This window comes from Leptodactylus fuscus, chromosome 11 (genome assembly GCF_031893055.1).
Source record: "Leptodactylus fuscus isolate aLepFus1 chromosome 11, aLepFus1.hap2, whole genome shotgun sequence".
NCBI classification, from domain to species: Eukaryota; Metazoa; Chordata; class Amphibia; order Anura; family Leptodactylidae; genus Leptodactylus; species Leptodactylus fuscus.
Window position 1 is genome coordinate 41,329,665 of NC_134275.1, and position 19,609 is coordinate 41,349,273.

Genomic DNA, 19,609 nt, shown 5'->3' on the forward strand with positions numbered 1-19,609 from the left:
GTGGTATTTTGACCCAAAGCCAGGAGTGAATTGAGCAAAAGATAGATGTATAAGAACTTCTTATATATTTCCCATTCCTTTATTGCCATTCTTGGCAACAAAATCTTCAACAACAAAAAAATCTGTGTTTCCGCAAAGTGGGGTCGCAGCCTTAAAGTGTCCATGTCAGAGGACAAGGAGAGTGGGATCACCCAGCTATCTGCTTCTTAATTCATATTATTTCCTAGAGGAATAACAGAGGGACCACACAACTCATGTAAAAGTTTCTACAAAGTGAGTAATGGTCACTAAAACTTACATGTGAGGTTTGCAGACATACGCTCTATAGGGCTATGGTCATTTGTGGCAGTCTGCTGGGAGATGTCTGTAGCAAGTTATCCTGGAGCGGACCCTCCTGCAAAAAAAACTAGGCTTTTTTTTTTTTTTTTTTTTTTTTTTTGGGGGGGGGGGGGTGTTATCCCTTGCTGCTACAGTGATTTTCAACCTCTGCATTGCTATAATTGACACATTTCTGGTTCCAAAGTATTTTGCACTGTGTTCAGATAGGGTTTATTGAAATTCCGTCCATTCTACTGCTGCTTTAATTTGCAGTGGGTTAGCTGTCCCGTATTGAACTTGCGGTATATGGCCCCAACAAAAGAAATGTTGTGCAGTATCTAATGAAATACATTATGAATGGGGCCTATTATGAGATTTTGAAGTATCTGGTGTGTTTTTTTTTGTTTTTTTTTTAATTAAATCTAATCTAATTTAATTAAATTTAATCACACCAGTCACTTCTATGGAGCCCTGCTGCATACCAGGCACAGTTGAGGGATGGATGTGGTGCTGTTTCTGGAGATAGCAGCCATGTATCCTGGACATCCTCTTTAAGGCTAAGGCCCCACGGAACGATGTGCAGCGGGAAAAATGCATCGCGGTTCTTTCCGCAGCGCTTTGAACAGAAAGTTTACAGAGCTTTCCTCAACGGACTTTCTGTTATCATCATATCTTCCAGAAAGCCGCCGGTGTTTCTGTAGATATAATTAACATGCTGCAATTTCCAAAACTGCGCCGTTTTTGGAAATTGCTGTGTTTGTGCTGCAGACTTGAATGCAAAGTGGGCATAGAATTGACGTGAATCCCATCCACTTTTCTGTTATTGTAGAACACCACAATTTTTCCCGCAGCAGGTAAATCACGGCGTTTCCAGCCTGTGGGGCCCCGGCCTAAGAATAGTGCTGGCTGTTGCTAAGGACAGAAATGGCCATTAGTTATAAGATTGGATGTCCTATAACAAGACCCCTATTGAATTTTCATGTGCAGAGTCCTTGGTCACTCCATGCTTTCTGATGGGGATCATGTTGAACAATGTCACTTTTGTGTGCTGTCACTGTAATAACAGCCATTGATCCATCACTGTGTGAAATCTGCCTGTCATGTGCCCTAATAGACATGGCGATACCCTTTTGATGCAGTTGTTGACTTGCATATTTGTGATTTAGTCTTTCACGCCATACCGGACAGCACAGCGACCCATTGTGACCTGTGTGCAAGTTGGGGCTCACATACGTGTAGGTGGAGGTGTCTGATGTGCAGTGATGACTTCCTGCTTTCCTGCTGCATGTCTATACCGTGACTTCATCCAACTCTCAGACTCCATAGAACTCAATGTTATTCCATCTGAACTTTACTAATAACCAAGAACAGCGCCGTTTAGTGGCTGTGATTGGTATTGCAGCTCAGCCAGAATGGGACTGAGTTCCAAATCGGCCATGTCACCGATGAATGTGACGTCACTGGCCTGTGAAGCAGAAGTAGCAATTCTAACACCTGATCTATGGGTTTCCCAGGTTCTAGCCCCCGCCCCCACACACACATTTGCCATCAATTTGATATTGGTGACTTTTGCTAAGGATAGATCAATAATTTATTCCCCTTTAAAGGGGTCTTCCTCCCACCTTATTAGAAATGTTGCCATCTTCTATACATAGGTGCATCTGGTCCTCCACCCCACCAAGAATAAATGGCCTGGATCTCTCCATTCACCTCTGGGAGATAGCTGACCATGCGTGCTGGGTTAATTCTGTGACTGCCATAGATGTGTGCAGCCACATCTCCATTCATTTTCTTCTTGGATATGGTGGCTCTCCTTCTAGGACCTGCACCTAGCGAAGCGGTTCTCTCATTTTCCTTCTTTCATTTCCTGCCTTGTGTGAGTTCTGTGGCTGCTCCTTCTCTTCAGGATGGTGTGAATACGGCTCCTTCATTGTCCTCAGCACACTGGCAGGATGATGGAGCTGTCCTTTATCCTGCTCATATATCCTTATTCCACAGACCCGTCTGGTAGAGCTCCACCGTCTATGGGAACAGCTGCTTCAGAAAATGCAAGAAAAGGGGATCAAGCTCCAACAGGCCCAGAAGCTGGTCCAGTACCTGCGGGAGTGTGAGGACGTCCTGGACTGGATTAATGACAAGGTACTTACTGTAGTTCAGTTGTCAAGTCTTAAAGGGGTTTTCTGGTATTTCCATATTGAAATTCCATTTATATTCAGGGAGCACTGCAACATCTTCACTGAATACCAAGCACAGCGCTGTGAATTTTATAGTGGCTGTCCTTGTATTGCAACTTGGCTCCATTCGTTTGAATGGGACTAAGCTATTACACCATGTGATGATGAATGTGATGTCAGGGTCCGAGGGAAGAGGCTGCAGCGCTTTAAGAGCGCTGATCTGTGGGAGTACTGAGTGTCACACACCCACTAATAACCTATAAATCCCCTATCCCAAGGATAGGCCATCAATATGAGTCCTGGAAAACTCCTTTTAAACAAGTTTTAGGCTGAGTTAAAGGGATGTGTAGACTTGGGATTGATCGTCAGTGTTTGGTTGGGTCAGACCCATTGACGTCTGCCGATAAGCAGAGCTTCGCATCCCCATACAAATAAGTATGGCCGTGCCTCGGCACATACACTCATGGTCTAGACTAGTACCAAAGGCAAAGTCTAGGAAAATCCATCTGTTTGTAAATTGGGATATAATCTCGTACTCTAACCGATCTATTCCATCAGGAGGCCATTGTGATGTCTGAGGAGCTGGGACAAGATCTTGAACACGTAGAGCTCCTGCAGAAAAAGTTTGAGGAGTTTCAGACCGATCTGGCAGCCCATGAGGAACGGGTGAATGAAGTTAACCAGTTTGCCAGTAAACTGGCACAGGTAAAATATGCCCCCAAAAATGCCCCATTGTCTGTAAAGCTGTGACTGATGCCTTTATACCAATATGGCCTCATTCATTGTGCCCACAGGAGGAGCATCCCGAACTTGAGTTGATCACAACCAAACAAGATGAAGTCAATACTAACTGGCAGCGCTTGAAGGGGCTGGCTCTGCAGAGACAAGGGAAGCTATTTGGGGCAGCAGAAGTCCAGAGATTTAACAGGTCCGCAGCAGCGTCTCTTTACTATCCATCCTGCCCAGCGACACCTGATATCGCCATATGGTGCTGGGTCAGGCTGTGAATTCTGTCTGGTCCTTTTCTGCAGCTTGTTCTCACTTTGCCTTCTTCATTTCTGCCTTTAGAGATGTCGATGAAACTATTGGCTGGATCAGAGAGAAGGAGCAGCTGATGGCATCCGATGACTTTGGCCGAGACTTGGCCAGTGTGCAAGCACTTTTGCGTAAACATGAGGGCTTGGAACGAGACCTTGCAGCCCTGGAAGAGAAGGTATGTATGACCCAAACACTCCAAACTGGAGGAGACCTTCAGTAAGTGATTATCTGGAATTGTAGGAAACTTGGGGGTGGGTGTAGGACAAAGTCATATTTGTTTATCCCTGGAGCATTGCTTTACAGTCCCAGTCCTCGTTTCTGGACTGCTGGGCCGGGAGCAGAGAGGCTTGTGTGACTGCTGAGACCAATTGGTGGCTTCAGCGGTCCCTGGTGACAATCCAGTGACTTATCTGTATGACATCACCGCTCCCTGTCCAGCAACCACTGAGGCTGCTGACTGGTCTCTGCAGTCATATGAGCCTGTCCACTTCTGGCCCAAAGAGTCTCAACATGGGAGGGAAAGGGGACCTGGACTGTACCTATCCTGGCCACCCCTAAGTTGTCTATAATGCCTAGACAACCACTTTTAGGATACTGCAAGGCCTCAATGATTGGTGTGTATATGTGTATAATATATTATTTATTTTTATTTTATTTTTTTATATTACCAGGTAAAAGCTCTACGCTCTGAATCTGATCGCCTACAGCAGTCACACCCCCAGAATGCACCCCAGATCCAGGTGAAAGGAGAGGAGCTCCTTGCAAATTGGGAGCAGATCCGCACACTGGCTGCAGAGCGTCACACCCGCCTCAATGACTCCTACAAGTAAGTGACCAAGGCAAGACTGTAGGCTAAATCTACACATACACTGCAGCATGTACTGACTGGGGATGGATATCTGTGCCCCTTGGTCATTCCGTATGTTCCTTGTTCTTTCTCAGGTTGCAGAGATTCCTTGCAGATTTTAGAGACCTCACCAGCTGGGTGACCGAAATGAAGGCTCTTATCAATGCCGATGAGCTGGCCAACGATGTGGCTGGAGCTGAGGCTCTCCTAGATAGACATCAAGAGCATAAGGTAAATGCAAAACCTTGCTAAATAGCCTTTCGCTTGTAGGGGAACAAAGGGCACCCCATGACCCCAAGTTGCTGCCATAATTGATGTTATTGAGGAGGGGGAGGGACTATAGTCATTGTCATAGTTGTGGCGCGCGCTAATCACTTTCTTTCACTGTTGACAGCATCTGTTCCTGTTTTAGTAAAGCTGTGGTTAACCTCTTTTTCCTACTTCTGGATTCAGGGTGAGATCGATGCTCACGAGGACAGCTTTAAAGCTGCAGATGCTGCCGGACATGCCTTGCTGAACGCCGGACACTATGCTTCTGATGAAGTCAGGGAGAAGGTATTTCGGGCCTTACTGTAACCTTTTATAATCTCTCTGTGGCATGCTCCCTTAGATTCCATATGTATGGAGTTATTCTCCCCACAAGTCCAATTCTATGTACATGGAGGCTTATACTGCTGTGTATCACCATGTACATGAGACATTGTGCACTGGTGATCATAGATCAATGAGAATCCCGTGATCTAGTCTCAGGCTGAATGAGGTCTGCACCACCAATCTGAAGAAGTCCAAATTATTTTCTATTAAGCTGTCTGCTTTTGTCACTCCTAGCTCACCATCTTGTCAGAGGAGAGAACGGCCCTTCTGGAGCTGTGGGACCTCCGCAGGCAGCAGTATGAGCAGTGCATGGACCTTCAGCTTTTCTACAGAGACACCGAACAAGTGGACAACTGGATGAGCAAACAAGAGGTGCGAGCGTTCAGGCATCAGTAGGTTTAGCCATCTCCTCCATAATGGTCCTTACCTAACCCTCTGGCTCTTCATACATTAGGCTTTCCTGTTAAATGAGGATTTGGGAGATTCTCTGGACAGTGTGGAAGCTCTGCTGAAGAAACATGAAGATTTTGAGAAATCTCTTAGCGCCCAGGAGGAGAAGATCACGGTAGGTTACTTCCAAATGCATGCGGCAGAATGACATACAGTGATAGGATTGGAGGGTCGTGGTTCTCTTCCAGTATGATATATGTTGAGAGCTCCGGGGACCCGAGGTGGTGTAACATGTACAGTCATTAAAGGGGAACTCTGGTGAAGTCCAGTGTCTGAAGTCACTGCAAGATACCAGACCAACAGGAGCGCACCAGATGACCACTGCAAACCACCTTTCTGTTTATTATGTTGTCCCTCAGTCTCTTCCAAGTACTACCACCACCCCCCCACCACCACCCCATTCATATCAAATATAGAATGGTGATGCCATAATCTGCACGGTCCATCAACATTCATCTAACGTATGGAGAGAATCTGGATTACAGGTTGCATGAGATGAACAGAAGCCTCTTGTTATAATTTGATCAGATGGTGGCGGGATTAACTTGTGTCTGCTTAAGGTTCAGGGACACTTTATTCTTGTGTATTATTCTGTGCTATAAAATGATTGTGATATTTTTATCTAATTTTTAGGCTCTGGATGAATTTGCAACAAAGCTGATTCAGAATAACCACTATGCAATGGATGATGTTGCTGCTCGCAGAGACGCGGTAAGTACGGTATTGCCTGACGGCTATTAAGTGCTTGGATCTCCCTCTCTGATATTATTGGACATTATTTAATATTGTTACATGTCTGCTTCTCTCGGCAGCTCCTTAATCGCCGCAATGCCCTCCATGAGCGGGCACTATATCGCCGCACCCAGTTGGCTGACTCCTTCCACCTGCAGCAGTTCTTCAGGGACTCCGATGAGCTGAAGAGTTGGATTAATGAGAAGATGAAGACCGCCACTGATGAGGCCTACAAGGTGAGGTTTCAGGGGGTAACTTTTCATCTTTTTGTGGTAAAATTTGCTTTTGATCTTCCCTTATTGTCTATGAGGTTCCAAACCTTTAGTACCATTCTGGCAGGAGGATAGTTTCCAGACGAGAAGACAATAGCCTGTATGAGGACTTCTGAGTAACCTCCCAGAAATAAGTTCATTCTATAGTAACAGGCCTTACAATGACAAACTAGGGTTGGAATTGTATAATATATTATGTATGCATGTAATGAAGTGCAGAGTATCCTAGGCAAAGACAGCTGGTTCAGATTATTACACCATGTGCAAAGGGATGATGGTTACAAAACACCTGGTATCTATAATACAGTGATCACAGAGAAGGGGGAATGGTGTCTAACCGTATTTGCTCTTCTCCATTGTATGATCTCATGTGTTGCTGTTATAACTTACCGCAATGACTCCTCTCCATGCTTGCCTGCAGGATCCATCCAATCTTCAAGGTAAAGTCCAGAAGCACCAGGCTTTCGAAGCTGAACTATCTGCTAATCAAAGTCGCATTGATGCTTTGGAAAATTCCGGGCAGAAGTTAATAGATGTCAACCATTATGCATCCGATGAGGTGGCGGCACGTATGAATGAGGTCATCAGCCTGTGGAAAAGGCTGTTAGAAGCCACAGATCGCAAAGGTGAGACTGTCGTCCATCTAAGCCTTTCATAAAAGAAAGTGTTTGGGAAGAAAGACCAACAATAGGGCGTTGTCTCTACACAGGCATCAAACTGCGTGAGGCCAACCAGCAGCAGCAGTTCAACCGAAACGTGGAAGACATTGAGCTTTGGCTGTACGAGGTGGAGGGGCACTTGGCCTCTGATGACTATGGCAAGGACCTGACTAATGTACAGAACCTTCAGAAGAAACACGCTCTGCTCGAGGCTGATGTTGCAGCTCACCAGGTACTTTACATGTGATTAGTGCCTTTCCTTGACTGCAGAGGGCACCACTGAGCATTCTTAACAGTAGCTATAGAACTAATAATTCATTGTATTATTCATCCAGGACCGTATAGATGGCATCACTATCCAGGCTCGCCAGTTCCAAGATGCTGGCCATTTTGATGCGGACAACATCAAGAAGAAACAAGAGGCTTTGGTTGCGAGATATGATGCTTTGAAAGACCCCATGGTTGCACGCAAGGAGAAACTGTCTGATTCTCTGCGTCTGCAGCAGCTCTTCCGTGATATTGAAGATGAGGAGACCTGGATAAGGGAGAAGGAGCCCATAGCAGCCTCCACCAACAGGGGTAACTTACTGTTCTCTTCCAGTGTGATGGAGACCCTTCTAGTCCTGGGCTCAGACCTTACACTGTCACATCTTCTCTCCAGGCAAAGACTTGATTGGTGTCCAGAACCTGCTGAAGAAGCACCAAGCGCTGCAGGCCGAGATAGCTGGACATGAACCCCGTATTAAGGCAGTCACCCAGAAGGGAAATAATATGATCACTGAAGGTAATATATATCAATTCAATTTATTAATTTCTTTTTACCCCATAATAAAGATTTCTACTTGTCCAATAGAGGGAGCATCATCTACAGGTTGGCTCCTGTTCTCTTTTGTGCTGCATATCTATTTGCTTTAGGATTTGGGTCATTAAACTGCATCAGTGACACACATACCGCTCTGCACTGAGGCGTATAACAGCAGTTACTATGTACTGCTCACATAACTATAGATGCATTTTCAGCTTTTGATAAGCTTCAAGTGTAGCAGTGCAGAGCTGTATAAGTGTTGCTGCTTCTTAAGAACCTCTGATGACATTAGCAAAGGTCCTTGAACAGCTAGTAAAGACCGTTGTACTGTGTTACACAATGACACTCCCTCTAGTGGCCAACTGTGAGAAATGTAAAAAAAAATATATATATATATAATTTTCCATTATTTCCAAACATGAAGAAAAATAAAAAGGCCAAAAAATTCTAAAGTCGACAAAAAAAATTATCTAGCAAGTAGGTTCATGAACTCGTGCATAAAACAAGATTTATTAATTAAATTAAAAGCAAGGTGTAAGTACATTGCGTTAGGGCATAGGGCCTTTATCATCCTGGACAATGCTTGTACTATAGATTTGTCATTAATGCTCTCTGCTCTTCTTCACAGGACACTTTGCAGCTGATGAAGTGAAGGTGAAGCTGAAGGAACTAAATGACAAGTGGCAGTCCCTCAGAAATAAGGCGTCTCAGCGCAGACAGGACCTTGAGGACTCCCTGCAGGCTCAGCAGTACTTTGCTGATGCCAATGAAGCAGAGTCCTGGATGAGGGAGAAGGAGCCGATAGTTGGGAGCACAGATTATGGCAAGGATGAAGACTCTGCTGAGGTAGGATCTCCGCCCGCCATGTCCTACACTGCACACTGTTGTCACTATAGCCTACTATACTAATACATCCATCCTGTCTTCAGGCCCTGCTGAAGAAACATGAGGCTCTGATGTCCGATCTGCGAGCCTACGGGAGCAGCATCCAATCTCTGAGGGAGCAGGCCCAGGCTTGCAGGGTATGTCCAAGGTCATTGATATGAAGGGGTCACTTTCTGAGACGTGGGAGGTCTCTGATTCCCCGCAGTATAAAGATCTGTCTGCTGTAGGGATTTCCCTTTGACTGTAATGTGTAGAGGAAGTAGCCATAATACTCTATAAATAGGTTCTATTGCAAAATTTTCATTGACTTTTTATAATTGACCTTTAGCAACAAGTGGCGCCAACAGATGATGAGACTGGTAAGGAGCTGGTACTGGCTTTATATGACTACCAGGAGAAGAGCCCCCGAGAGGTGACCATGAAGAAAGGAGACATCCTGACTCTGCTCAACAGCACTAACAAGGTAAGCAAGACCTGAAGAGTAGCCCAATACATTGTAGGGGAATAAAAGGGGTCTGCCTTAATTCTTCCATAAAAGTGTCAGTCGTGTGTGTAGTCATTTTCCCCACCACTCAGATACTGGTTGCTTATCCTGTGGATCACTATAAAACCTGCTATAGGGGCTGGAATACCCCTTTAAGAGATTGTCTGTGTGCCAATTGAACCTGACCCGGTATGTTCTGTGCCCTCCAGGACTGGTGGAAAGTGGAAGTGAATGACCGTCAGGGTTTTGTACCCGCTGCTTATGTGAAGAAGCTGGATCCGGCCCAGTCTGCTTCTCGGGAGAACTTACTGGAGGAGCAGGGAAGCATTGCTCTACGCCAGGAGCAGATCGATGGCCAGTAAGACTCCATTTTAGCTGTAGATTTCCATCTTGTACAGGTCATGTGACAGTGCAGACAGGATGTTGGAGTTCCAGTGTCTCTCCTCTGCTCTCACTGCACACATATATAGATCCTCGTCCTCTGCTTCTCCCGTCACCCTGACTCCTGCATGTTATAATATCCATCATTATAAATCATCACATGTGCAGATTTACTCTTTCCCTGGTAATCTTCTTACTCCGCCCCCTGTGCACCCATCGATCACCTTACTGACCCTGATCACCATACAGATTAATATGCATCTTACTTGTCATTCATTTCTATGTGTTTTGATTGATCTGTGATTTGGTAAGTAGTAGTACCACACTGGGTTACTACAGCTGTATAAAAGGAGTATATAACCACTGGCTAGTCAGTGACTGCTACAACAGCGCCACCCAGTATACAGTAAGTATAAGGTACTGCAGCTTAGGGCTATGGTTACCTATGAGGCAATACTACTTTTATGCAGCTGCCTGGACTCCAGTAACCTGTTTCTTGTAGTGTACCTGTAATTTTATAGACCATCACCAGGCGCACTCCTGCTCTAGTCCTATGTGATTCTCTGTATCTTTAAAGGTACACTTCAGAAATTAAAGGGCATGTCCACTTCTACTGATTTCAGTTAGTCTCATAGCATGCATCTAGTCATCCATAGTTAGACAAGTTCCATATTAAAGAGTATCCAAGGAGTCTGTGAATACTCTGGGGCTTTTAGGTGGTGAACCCCGGGATACCTGGAAGGGTCTGTCCTTAGGTCACGCAATTAAACCCAGCACCTGTCCCCCAAGTTTCTCCACCTCTTCCCTCCTTGTTCAGACGTAGTAACCTGTGCTATGAGGGCTAACAGGAGATGGCATATGGGAGAGGATGTGGGGCAATTCAAGGGCAGTTTCTTTGTTCCTCTGTTAGTCCTTCTGGAAACATCAGCTGGAAGTTACTAGCTGGGGACATGTCTACACAATCTCATAATGACCAGTCAGTGCGGACCATGCCAGATTATGAGGCTACATGGACACGCACGTGTGCTCTATGGGTCTATGAGAAAAGGACAAGGGTGGCACATGGATGATATCTGTGACCTCCACAGATCTTTAGATTTCCTTAATGACCCAAGACCGCAAAGTGGACAGGTATAGGACCTGTGCTAAGTTTTGCCCCTTAGATGGACCTGTGATTATGCAGGGCTGTGTGTATTGGGCCATAAGAATGTAATGGGTCACTGTGCTAGCCACCATAAACAATGCTAACATACTGTGCATTGCACCTCAGGCATACACCTCCTGTATTAGGGTGATCAGTAGAGGTGGACAGGCTGTTATGTGTGAACTACTGCACTCCGTACACTGCACCTCCCGCTAATACGCTCCCTGATGGAGCAGCACCCCCTGCCTGTTGGTAATCACTAATGTCTGCATGCCTTTTTTGCTGTGCTCCCTTCTTGTCTGTGCAGGACTCTTGTATCTAAGGAAGCTGGCAGTGTGTCTCTGCGTATGAATCAGGTTGAAGAACTGTGAGTAGACCCGTTCCACCGTCGCCCATCTCTTCTCATAGTCTATTAGATCATTTTTAGCCTTAGATAACTACTGATGAGCTCAAGGTGTCAAAGCCATGTGGACTTGGCTGAACGGTCCTTTGACTGTGGTGGTGAGGACTAAGATGCCCAGTTCGTTGGCAAGAAGTCATCTAGACTAGTACTTCTGTGGCCTCACCAGTATCCATGCCAAAAGAGGGACATATAGGGCGCTGCCAGTCCTAGAATCTCCGGTCAGCGCAACAAGCATCTTCTCCAGCCTCTTCTGATCAAAAATGGATGTTAAGAGTCTCTGGAGTTAAATATTCATGCCCTAACCTTAGGATAGGTCATCAATATTAGGTTGTAGGTCGTCTGACATCCAGAAGCCAGTGAGCGCCGCTCTCCATCTTCATTGGCTGTTTGATTTCATATTCATCAGTCACATGGCCTTTGTGCAGCTCAGTCCCTTTGAAGTAAATGGGGATGAGCTGCAATACCAAGCACAGCCACTATTCAATGCCTGGCACTGTGCTTGGTCAGTATTGGCAGCACCATTGTACATTTGGTGAAAACTTTTAAATTTGGGAACTGTTTCAGTTCTGTAGACAGTTCATGTCTAGAATTAGTCTGATGTTGAGGTGTCAGCCCTCATATTGCTACCATGACTTGCCAATTGAGCTGACGCTCCATAGATGCCTACTTTGCTGTATACAGATTTCTGACCAAGCTCATTTTGACTTTAGATACCAGAACATATTGGAGGTGGGAGAGAAGCGCAAAGACATGTTGGAGAAAAGTTGTAAGAAGTTCATGTTGTTCCGTGAGGCGAATGAGCTGCAGCAATGGATCAACGAGAAGGAAGCTGCGCTCACCAACGAGGAAGTGGGGGCTGACCTGGAGCAAGTGGAGGTGCTGCAGAAGAAGTTTGATGATTTCCAGAAGGTAAATGAGAAGGTTATTGGAGAGGGTTCTGACTAGCAGACCTGGGACATCCTACATGTTGCCTACTGGCTGTAATGAAGCAGAATTGTAGGATACATGGCTTCTCTTAGTCACGTACGCGGAGGTGTATAGTAGACAGGTGTATGTCACTGGTGCTGTAACCACATCATGAAAAACTTGTGTTTTATAAATCTGATACTTTCTACCATCGTACTGACCTGGTGTTCCTGTTAAAACCATTGTCTTTCAGGACCTGAAGGCAAATGAGTCACGTCTGAAGGATATCAACAAGGTTGCGGATGACCTTGAGTCAGAAGGGCTGATAACTGAAGAGGTGCAAGCTGTACAGCAGCAGGTACGGTATCCTTTAGCATGGACGCCATATTGTCTGGTATTTCAGAGGTATTGTCCTCTGAAGCCTCACAGCAAATGTCACTACATCTGTCCAATACCATCTATATCTTGGAATTTGACCTGTTCTTACTACATTCCCATATCTTAAATGGTTAAGTTTGTTTTTTTTATATCCTGACAATGTGATAACACTTTTTTTCATTTTCCCCTCCCCTTAGGAAGTATACGGCATGCCAAGGGTAAGTGGCAATGTTTGTATTTGTCTGTAGTCACCATACATGACCTAACCCTTCATGATCTGAATTGTCTTTGTTTATTCTCTTAGGATGAAGCAGACGCTAAAGGAGCCTCACCATGGAAGGTAGGTGTCCTGTAACCCCACGCCATACACATTACATAGCAGTCTGCAGAGTGCTTGTTTGGTCATCAGCTATCGCTCGTGACTTTCCCATACACATGCATACCTGGTCTGAGTGCACGTATGTTCTAAATGTGGGGAGGGGAGAAGGCTGCTGATACATGTTTGGTGGTGTCTTGTCTGCTAAAGAACAAAAGTATTGCTCATGTTGAAATCCAGCAGCTTGAGCCTGGCATCTGTCATTGGGGTTGTTTTAGAAGTCGCCATATACACTAGGTGGTCGGCTGACGCCACCAAATTTTTTTATATTTTTTTTGCAAAATAATGGGGCAAATGCCTAGTGAAGACGACTCGCTGCATATGGTCAGAATAATCCAGAAATGGAACAATTCTCTAACGTTCTCCTATGTTAAGGGATATTGTCCCCCTCCCCCTTAACTACAGTTCCCTCTGTTTCTGACAACTACTGATGTATTGTCTCCATGTTCCTATGGTTCAGATTTCTTTGTATGACTTGTAATAAGTGTAACTGTCCTTCATTACATCGGTGTCCGGTCCTCGTTCGGTCCTGTTTGTAACTTCATGTATATGTGTATTACAGGCTGTCAGGACTGTTGTGCATTCTGTGGCCACTTTTAACTCCATCAAGGTAACCGTCTAGCTCCAGGACATGTGTACAACCTCCCTAATACTCTGATTTATGTCTCAGAAGTGATTTGTACTCTTTCCTCCACTAGGATCTGAATGAGCGCTGGCGATCCCTACAGCAGCTGGCAGAGGAGAGGAGCCAACTGCTGGGCAGTGCCCACGAGGTGCAGAGATTCCACAGGTAAAGGACAAAGATCTGAGATGTGGCACATAATAATCCTGAATGACTGACTGTAGGATACATCATAATATATGGTGCAGGGTCTGGTGTGAGTTCCTTAAATCCATGAAAGCTGGGACTCTTGGGTAGGTGTTACAAGCTCCTGCTTCCTTTTATAGGGATGCTGATGAGACCAAGGAGTGGATTGAGGAGAAGAACCAGGCTCTGAATACAGACAGCTATGGACACGATCTGGCTAGTGTCCAGGCTCTGCAGCGCAAACATGAGGGATTCGAAAGAGATCTGGCTGCACTGGGGGATAAGGTGAGGGATCTAGTGAAAATCTGACTTTGCATTTCCCAACCGTTTGGGCTGACAAATCCATCCCATGATATTTCCTGGCCCAAGCACAGTATTGTCCTGGTTTATGATACTGTGAGCTTCTGAACTACAGCAGTCCTGCTGTCCTATAGATCTCCTGGAAATATAGTGGATACATGGACTGGATTGGCCAGCCCAAATATGGCTTTGTGAAAGGACCCTGAAATTTGACCATATTGAAAAGCATCTTAAGGCTCAGCAGACTGATACCCTCACCATTGTGCTTGCCCTTTCCTAGGTGAATTCTTTAGGAGAGACCGCTGAGCGCCTGATCCAGTCCCATCCAGAATCTGCTGAGGACATCCAAGAAAAATGCACCGAGCTCAACCAAGCTTGGAACAGTCTCGGCAAACGCGCTGACAAACGTAAAGAGAAGCTTGGAGACTCTCATGACCTGCAGCGCTTCCTCAGTGACTTCAGGTAAGGTCGAACGCCCAGTTGTAACCCAACATAAGTTTTAGCAGTGGTTTCCGATTCGTACATCAACTTCTGGGATTCTGGGAGTTGTAGTTATGGTGCAGCTGGAGAGACAAGGATGTTAAGGACCAATGAAGTAAAAAAAAATAAATTTAATTTCTCAGGGACCTCATGTCCTGGATTAATGGAATCCGTGGCCTTGTATCATCTGATGAACTTGCGAAAGATGTAACTGGAGCTGAAGCACTGCTGGAGAGGCACCAGGTCAGTAGTGCAGTACTTGGATTAAAGGGGTTCTCTTCTACAATACTGTTGACCTATCCCTTAGGAATCTGTTACCTGGGACCCTGCCGATGAGCGCGATACATTGTATAGTGGCTGTGCTTGGTATCACAAGTCAGCCCTTTCATTTGAATGGGACTGAGCTGCTCACAGGCCATGTGACTGATGAATGTGATGTCACATGGCCTGTGAAGTGGGAGGGGCAATCAGGGAGTGCTGCCGTCTCTTCAAACATCTGACCAGCAGGGATCTGGGATGTCAGACCCTGCTAATCTTCACTTAAGATATCCAAAGGATATGTCATCAAATTGAAAGTGACTGCAAAACCCTGTAAAGGGTCACTTCAGGTTATTCCAGATGTATAGAATAGCTGGAGGAGGTCCTGGTGGTTGAATTCCCACCATTCAGAGAATTATTACAATTATTAGTGTCTCCCCATGTGCCTGGTATGAATGGAGCAGCAGGTTGGGGAAGTGCATAGCTATGGGATAGCTAAAGATGGCTGTTCGCATATCTGGCAGTCCTATAGAGATGAATGCAGCGGAGATGCATGCATGACCTGACCCTCCATTCATACAGGGGGTGCTTGGTGTTCTCTATACTTTGTATAGGCGATAACTTGAGTTATGTCAGTTCTTCTGCACATTTATAACCCTCTCTGCCCCATCAGGAACACCGCACAGAGATCGACGCCAGAGCTGGCACCTTCCAGGCTTTTGAGCAGTTTGGGCAGCAGCTTCTAGCTCGAGGCCATTACGCCAGTCCTGAAATTAAAGAGAAGCTTGACATACTGGACCAAGAACGTGCAAGCTTGGAGAAGGCCTGGGTGCAGCGCCGCATGATGCTGGACCAGTGCCTGGAGCTTCAGGTAATATCTCGGCACTACACCGCTCCAACCTCCAGTCTGTTCCCTTTGCCCTTAGCAGACTTGTAAATTTTTTTTTTTTTTTTTTTCCCAGCTGTTTAACAGAGACTGCGAGCAGGCTGAGAACTGGATGGCGGCCCGTGAAGCCTTCCTCAACAGCGAAGACAAAGGCGATTCTCTGGACAGCGTGGAGGCACTCATCAAGAAACACGAGGACTTCGACAAAGCCATTAATGTGCAGGTAAACAACAGATGCCATAGTTTTCACATGGGCATCATTGTCCTGAACTGATGTGTAACCTAGGACCTATGGGTATTTCTCACAGGAAGAGAAGATTGCTGCTCTGCAGGCCTTTGCTGACCAGTTAATAACTGCAGACCATTACGCCAAGGGAGATATTGCTTCCCGTCGTAATGAGGTCTTGGACAGGTGAGTTGGCTGCAGTTACTTGAAATTGTACTAGACGAACGTGCACACTCCCTATACGAAGTCCTTATAGGGCCACCACTTACAAGTATGCAGATGTGAACAGATCCTGACCGGCTGCATTTTGTTCTGCTTCTGGTAGGTGGCGTCGTCTGAAGGCTCAGATGATTGAGAAGAGATCCAAGCTGGGTGAATCTCAGACTCTGCAGCAGTTCAGCAGAGACGTAGATGAGATTGAAGCCTGGATTAGCGAGAAGTTGCAGACCGCAAGCGATGAGTCCTACAAGGATCCCACAAATATCCAGGTGTGTGTTTAAACAGACTTTTTGTGTCTCCAGTAAGGTCTTGTGTTATAAGAAGGAGGGTGGGCGACATGCCCACCCTCCTCACAATGAGGAGGGTGGGCATTTAACATTTATGTTATAGGACAAAGATGGTTAATATTGGCGGAAGATTTAATAGTGTTTTAGTAGTGATGACAGTGGTTCATGGGACACTGGGCCCCTCACCAGTCCTAGGAAAGAAGGGGCTGCAGTTCCCTTGCACTGTAGGTGGCCATGATGCTACTGTGCAGGGAAAGACTACTTTAGCAGCTCATTGTGAGGATTAGCTGATGTTCCTTGGATCTGATTCAGACAGATTATAAAGTTATGGCGTATTCTAGAAATGCCCATCGGAATATATTATGCTTTTAGGATGGGCCTCATTCTTAAATCAGTAGGGACTCGCACTGTTTAAAGAGGCTGCAAAGTTTGGGCAAGCAATGGCACCAGGCTGTCCGTCCTTTTACTACACATAACCCTGTCCCATTCATTTGAATGAAGCAGAACTGCAGTTAGCTACAGTACCACCCAAAGCTGCTGCAAAATGTATGTATAGGTTGTCGTGTGCAAGAGCCATAGACCGATGTGGGACATAATAAACGTCCCTGCCGTTCCAACTCTTGGCTGTGTCTTAGGTGCCTGGAAAATCCAGGCTGGAAATCAGTCTGATCTGAACCCAATCAGGAGAACCGGCCTTTAGTCATTCTAGTGATCTAGGATGCCAGGAACCCCTGCGGCGCTTACGTCCCATCATGCATATAGTATAAGACAGCAGGAGGCGGGGATTCCTGGAATTACACATCACTGATAGGAGGCCGGATCTCTTATGGGCCATATTTCCCCTTCCCCCATGTGCTACTTAGTAGGCCTTAAAGGCGGAGTCTCATAAAGGAAACTTCTAGAACCGGTCCAATTGATTTCCATGAGTTGAGTTCTGGAAATTTCCAGTAATGAGCTGTCCACATGGGGGGGAAGATGTGACCGGCCATATACCCCCAGCTGCAGGGATATAAAGCTTCACATAACTATGCAATACATGAGCAGGCTAGGTCTTCTAAGAGCGATGGTGTGATCTGGTATCTTCATGAGACAACCCCTGAAAATATAATCTGTATTAAACCAGAAATGACCGTTATTGTAGTCACATGATTTCTGCTTCATCTACTCAATGCCTTCTCTTTTTAATCTGTTTTATAGCTTTCCAAACTGCTGGTAAGTGGTCAGGAGGTGTCACGTCCTCCTCTCCTGTGTCTCACTCCTCTGTGTTATAACATTAGATTTTCTCCATTCATCTAAACCACCCGGTTGTCTTGGGTTTTGCTTTTGTTTTAGTTATTAGTTCTCCTTGTGGTTGGTTCTTTTGTATCCTTCCTGTAAGACACACTCTGCATGAAGCCTGGTAGAGGGCAGCGCCCCCTGCTGGGGGAAATGGTGTATGACAATACCCAGGAATGACCACAGCCATCACTGGAGAACTACTGAGAGGATAAAACTTAGATGTCTTTATACTACCCAGAAAATGGCATTAAACTCCGTCAAGAGGAATTCCAAAATTCCCCCCTTGGAGCCGCTGTCTGATGGATTTGGTGCATTTGGCTAAAAGTTAGATGCTGTTCCTTTTGTACAATATAGATTTGCACCAAAATCTAACACGTGCCCTTAATAAATCTTCATTATTCCAATCTTACCTAGTCAGGGACTCTTTTAGGAAAAAAAAAAAACTTCTTGCCTGGGTTCTTTATTTTCCAAATCTTGGGTTTCTGAGCTGGTTCTGAATCCGGGTCATTTGATCAAAACGGCCCCTGAGTCCCTCCTCTCCATATTGAGGGGTCTTATACATACTATGAGGCCTAGCTTTACTAAGTCAGTGATCTGTTCTGCCACCCTCCATAGTACACTGAGAGGAGGTGGAGGGGCTCTGGTGACCTGGAGTTATAATCAGTCATGGAAAATGAGGAACCACACAGGAAGGCCCTGGATAGTCCTTTAAGACGTGGTAAATCTGCCCTATTGTGTCTCCTGACAAGCAGTCATACTCCTATATAGTGTAAAGCATACTATAAATATCCCACTAATCTGTAGCCATTTAGGGCCCTGCTGGAGACCACATTAGTTATCTTCACCCTACTATTCATAATAGATGCTGAAAATCTTGTATCTGTTCTATGTAAGCAGTGTATGAGCTTTATACTGGTCTGTGCCCTGCACCTCATGCAGAACGTGTTTGGTCCCCGCCTGGTTGTCTGTGGATTGTCCCATCATTTCCCTGTAGATGGTTCTGTTTTGTGTCTTCATCACATCTCTTGGGCTTTGTGGACTTTAAAGGCTCCTCCGGGTTTCCCTGCCCCACACATACACTATATACCCAGTTGTTCTATACATTTAAAAGGGTTTCCCCCACTAATAACAGGTATTAATGTATACTGGTGTCTAGTCATTGGAGTCCAACTGCTAAGGAAAACAAGGGTCCCAGAGTACCGCATGTGAATGGATTGTGGTGCACCAGTCTGTGACAGATCACGTTCTGGAAGTCACTGGGCATGTAGTCTGCCACTCTATTCCCATGGGGCGCTCAGATTCCCTTAATCTTGGGACCAATGTGTTATTAGTGAGGAAACCCCTGTAACCCTTAAGTACTATCATGGTGTCTGTCATACACCACTATCATACACATATCTTTGATAGACACCATGATAGTACTTAAGGGTACTTACCTTCTGGGACCAGGGAAACTTGACTTCCAAGGAGGATGCTTCATAGGTTAACGGCTTGTAGCCTTGTTCCATATTAAGACAACTTAGCTAGACCAGCACAAAATTCTTGCATTTTCTCAAGTCACCCATTGATTCTTGTCCGGCAGAGCAAACACCAGAAGCACCAGGCCTTTGAGGCGGAGCTTCACGCCAACGCAGACCGCATCCGTGGAGTCATTGACATGGGCAACTCTCTCATTGAACGTGGTGCCTGTGCCGGCAGTGAGGATGCTGTGAAGGTGAGGAAAAGCACCGAATGGCTACAAACAAGGGGTTCACCATACTGAGCAACCCCTTGTAACAGAGATCATGCTCTCCTGAATTAACCCTTATGACCCTGTATGACTTTTCAGGCCCGTTTGGCAGCACTCGCCGATCAGTGGCAGTTTTTGGTTCAGAAGTCTGCTGAGAAAAGCCAGAAACTGAAGGAGGCCAACAAGCAGCAGAACTTCAACACTGGCATCAAAGACTTTGACTTCTGGCTCACTGAGGTAAGAGGGGTGAAAGATCTGGTTCAGGTGAATACTATGTGTTAAGGACATGCAA

The 19,609-nt window shown here is 45.6% G+C and overlaps 1 protein-coding gene across 4 annotated transcripts in view; it reads left to right on the forward strand.

The window, feature by feature from the left end:
• The window catches only part of SPTAN1 (spectrin alpha, non-erythrocytic 1), a 44,516-nt gene that overhangs the window by 12,521 nt on the left and 12,386 nt on the right, over window positions 1-19,609 (forward strand). For 2 of the 4 annotated variants that reach the window (XM_075260789.1, XM_075260785.1), the window contains exons 4-39: window positions 2,317-2,457; window positions 3,051-3,197; window positions 3,287-3,420; window positions 3,561-3,705; window positions 4,202-4,356; window positions 4,473-4,608; window positions 4,831-4,932; window positions 5,206-5,343; window positions 5,426-5,536; window positions 6,055-6,132; window positions 6,234-6,389; window positions 6,847-7,051; window positions 7,135-7,316; window positions 7,420-7,663; window positions 7,746-7,868; window positions 8,518-8,735; window positions 8,819-8,911; window positions 9,103-9,237; window positions 9,468-9,616; window positions 11,091-11,150; window positions 11,897-12,095; window positions 12,346-12,450; window positions 12,668-12,688; window positions 12,775-12,810; window positions 13,409-13,456; window positions 13,545-13,636; window positions 13,795-13,939; window positions 14,235-14,416; window positions 14,578-14,677; window positions 15,366-15,563; window positions 15,655-15,801; window positions 15,887-15,990; window positions 16,130-16,292; window positions 17,508-17,522; window positions 19,171-19,302; window positions 19,417-19,554. In XM_075260789.1, coding sequence (XP_075116890.1) covers window positions 2,317-2,457; window positions 3,051-3,197; window positions 3,287-3,420; window positions 3,561-3,705; window positions 4,202-4,356; window positions 4,473-4,608; window positions 4,831-4,932; window positions 5,206-5,343; window positions 5,426-5,536; window positions 6,055-6,132; window positions 6,234-6,389; window positions 6,847-7,051; window positions 7,135-7,316; window positions 7,420-7,663; window positions 7,746-7,868; window positions 8,518-8,735; window positions 8,819-8,911; window positions 9,103-9,237; window positions 9,468-9,616; window positions 11,091-11,150; window positions 11,897-12,095; window positions 12,346-12,450; window positions 12,668-12,688; window positions 12,775-12,810; window positions 13,409-13,456; window positions 13,545-13,636; window positions 13,795-13,939; window positions 14,235-14,416; window positions 14,578-14,677; window positions 15,366-15,563; window positions 15,655-15,801; window positions 15,887-15,990; window positions 16,130-16,292; window positions 17,508-17,522; window positions 19,171-19,302; window positions 19,417-19,554 — 4,677 coding nt within the window. The remainder of the gene's footprint in view (window positions 1-2,316; window positions 2,458-3,050; window positions 3,198-3,286; window positions 3,421-3,560; window positions 3,706-4,201; window positions 4,357-4,472; window positions 4,609-4,830; window positions 4,933-5,205; window positions 5,344-5,425; window positions 5,537-6,054; window positions 6,133-6,233; window positions 6,390-6,846; window positions 7,052-7,134; window positions 7,317-7,419; window positions 7,664-7,745; window positions 7,869-8,517; window positions 8,736-8,818; window positions 8,912-9,102; window positions 9,238-9,467; window positions 9,617-11,090; window positions 11,151-11,896; window positions 12,096-12,345; window positions 12,451-12,667; window positions 12,689-12,774; window positions 12,811-13,408; window positions 13,457-13,544; window positions 13,637-13,794; window positions 13,940-14,234; window positions 14,417-14,577; window positions 14,678-15,365; window positions 15,564-15,654; window positions 15,802-15,886; window positions 15,991-16,129; window positions 16,293-17,507; window positions 17,523-19,170; window positions 19,303-19,416; window positions 19,555-19,609) is intronic. The other 2 variants (XM_075260786.1, XM_075260788.1) reach the window with 2 other exon arrangements.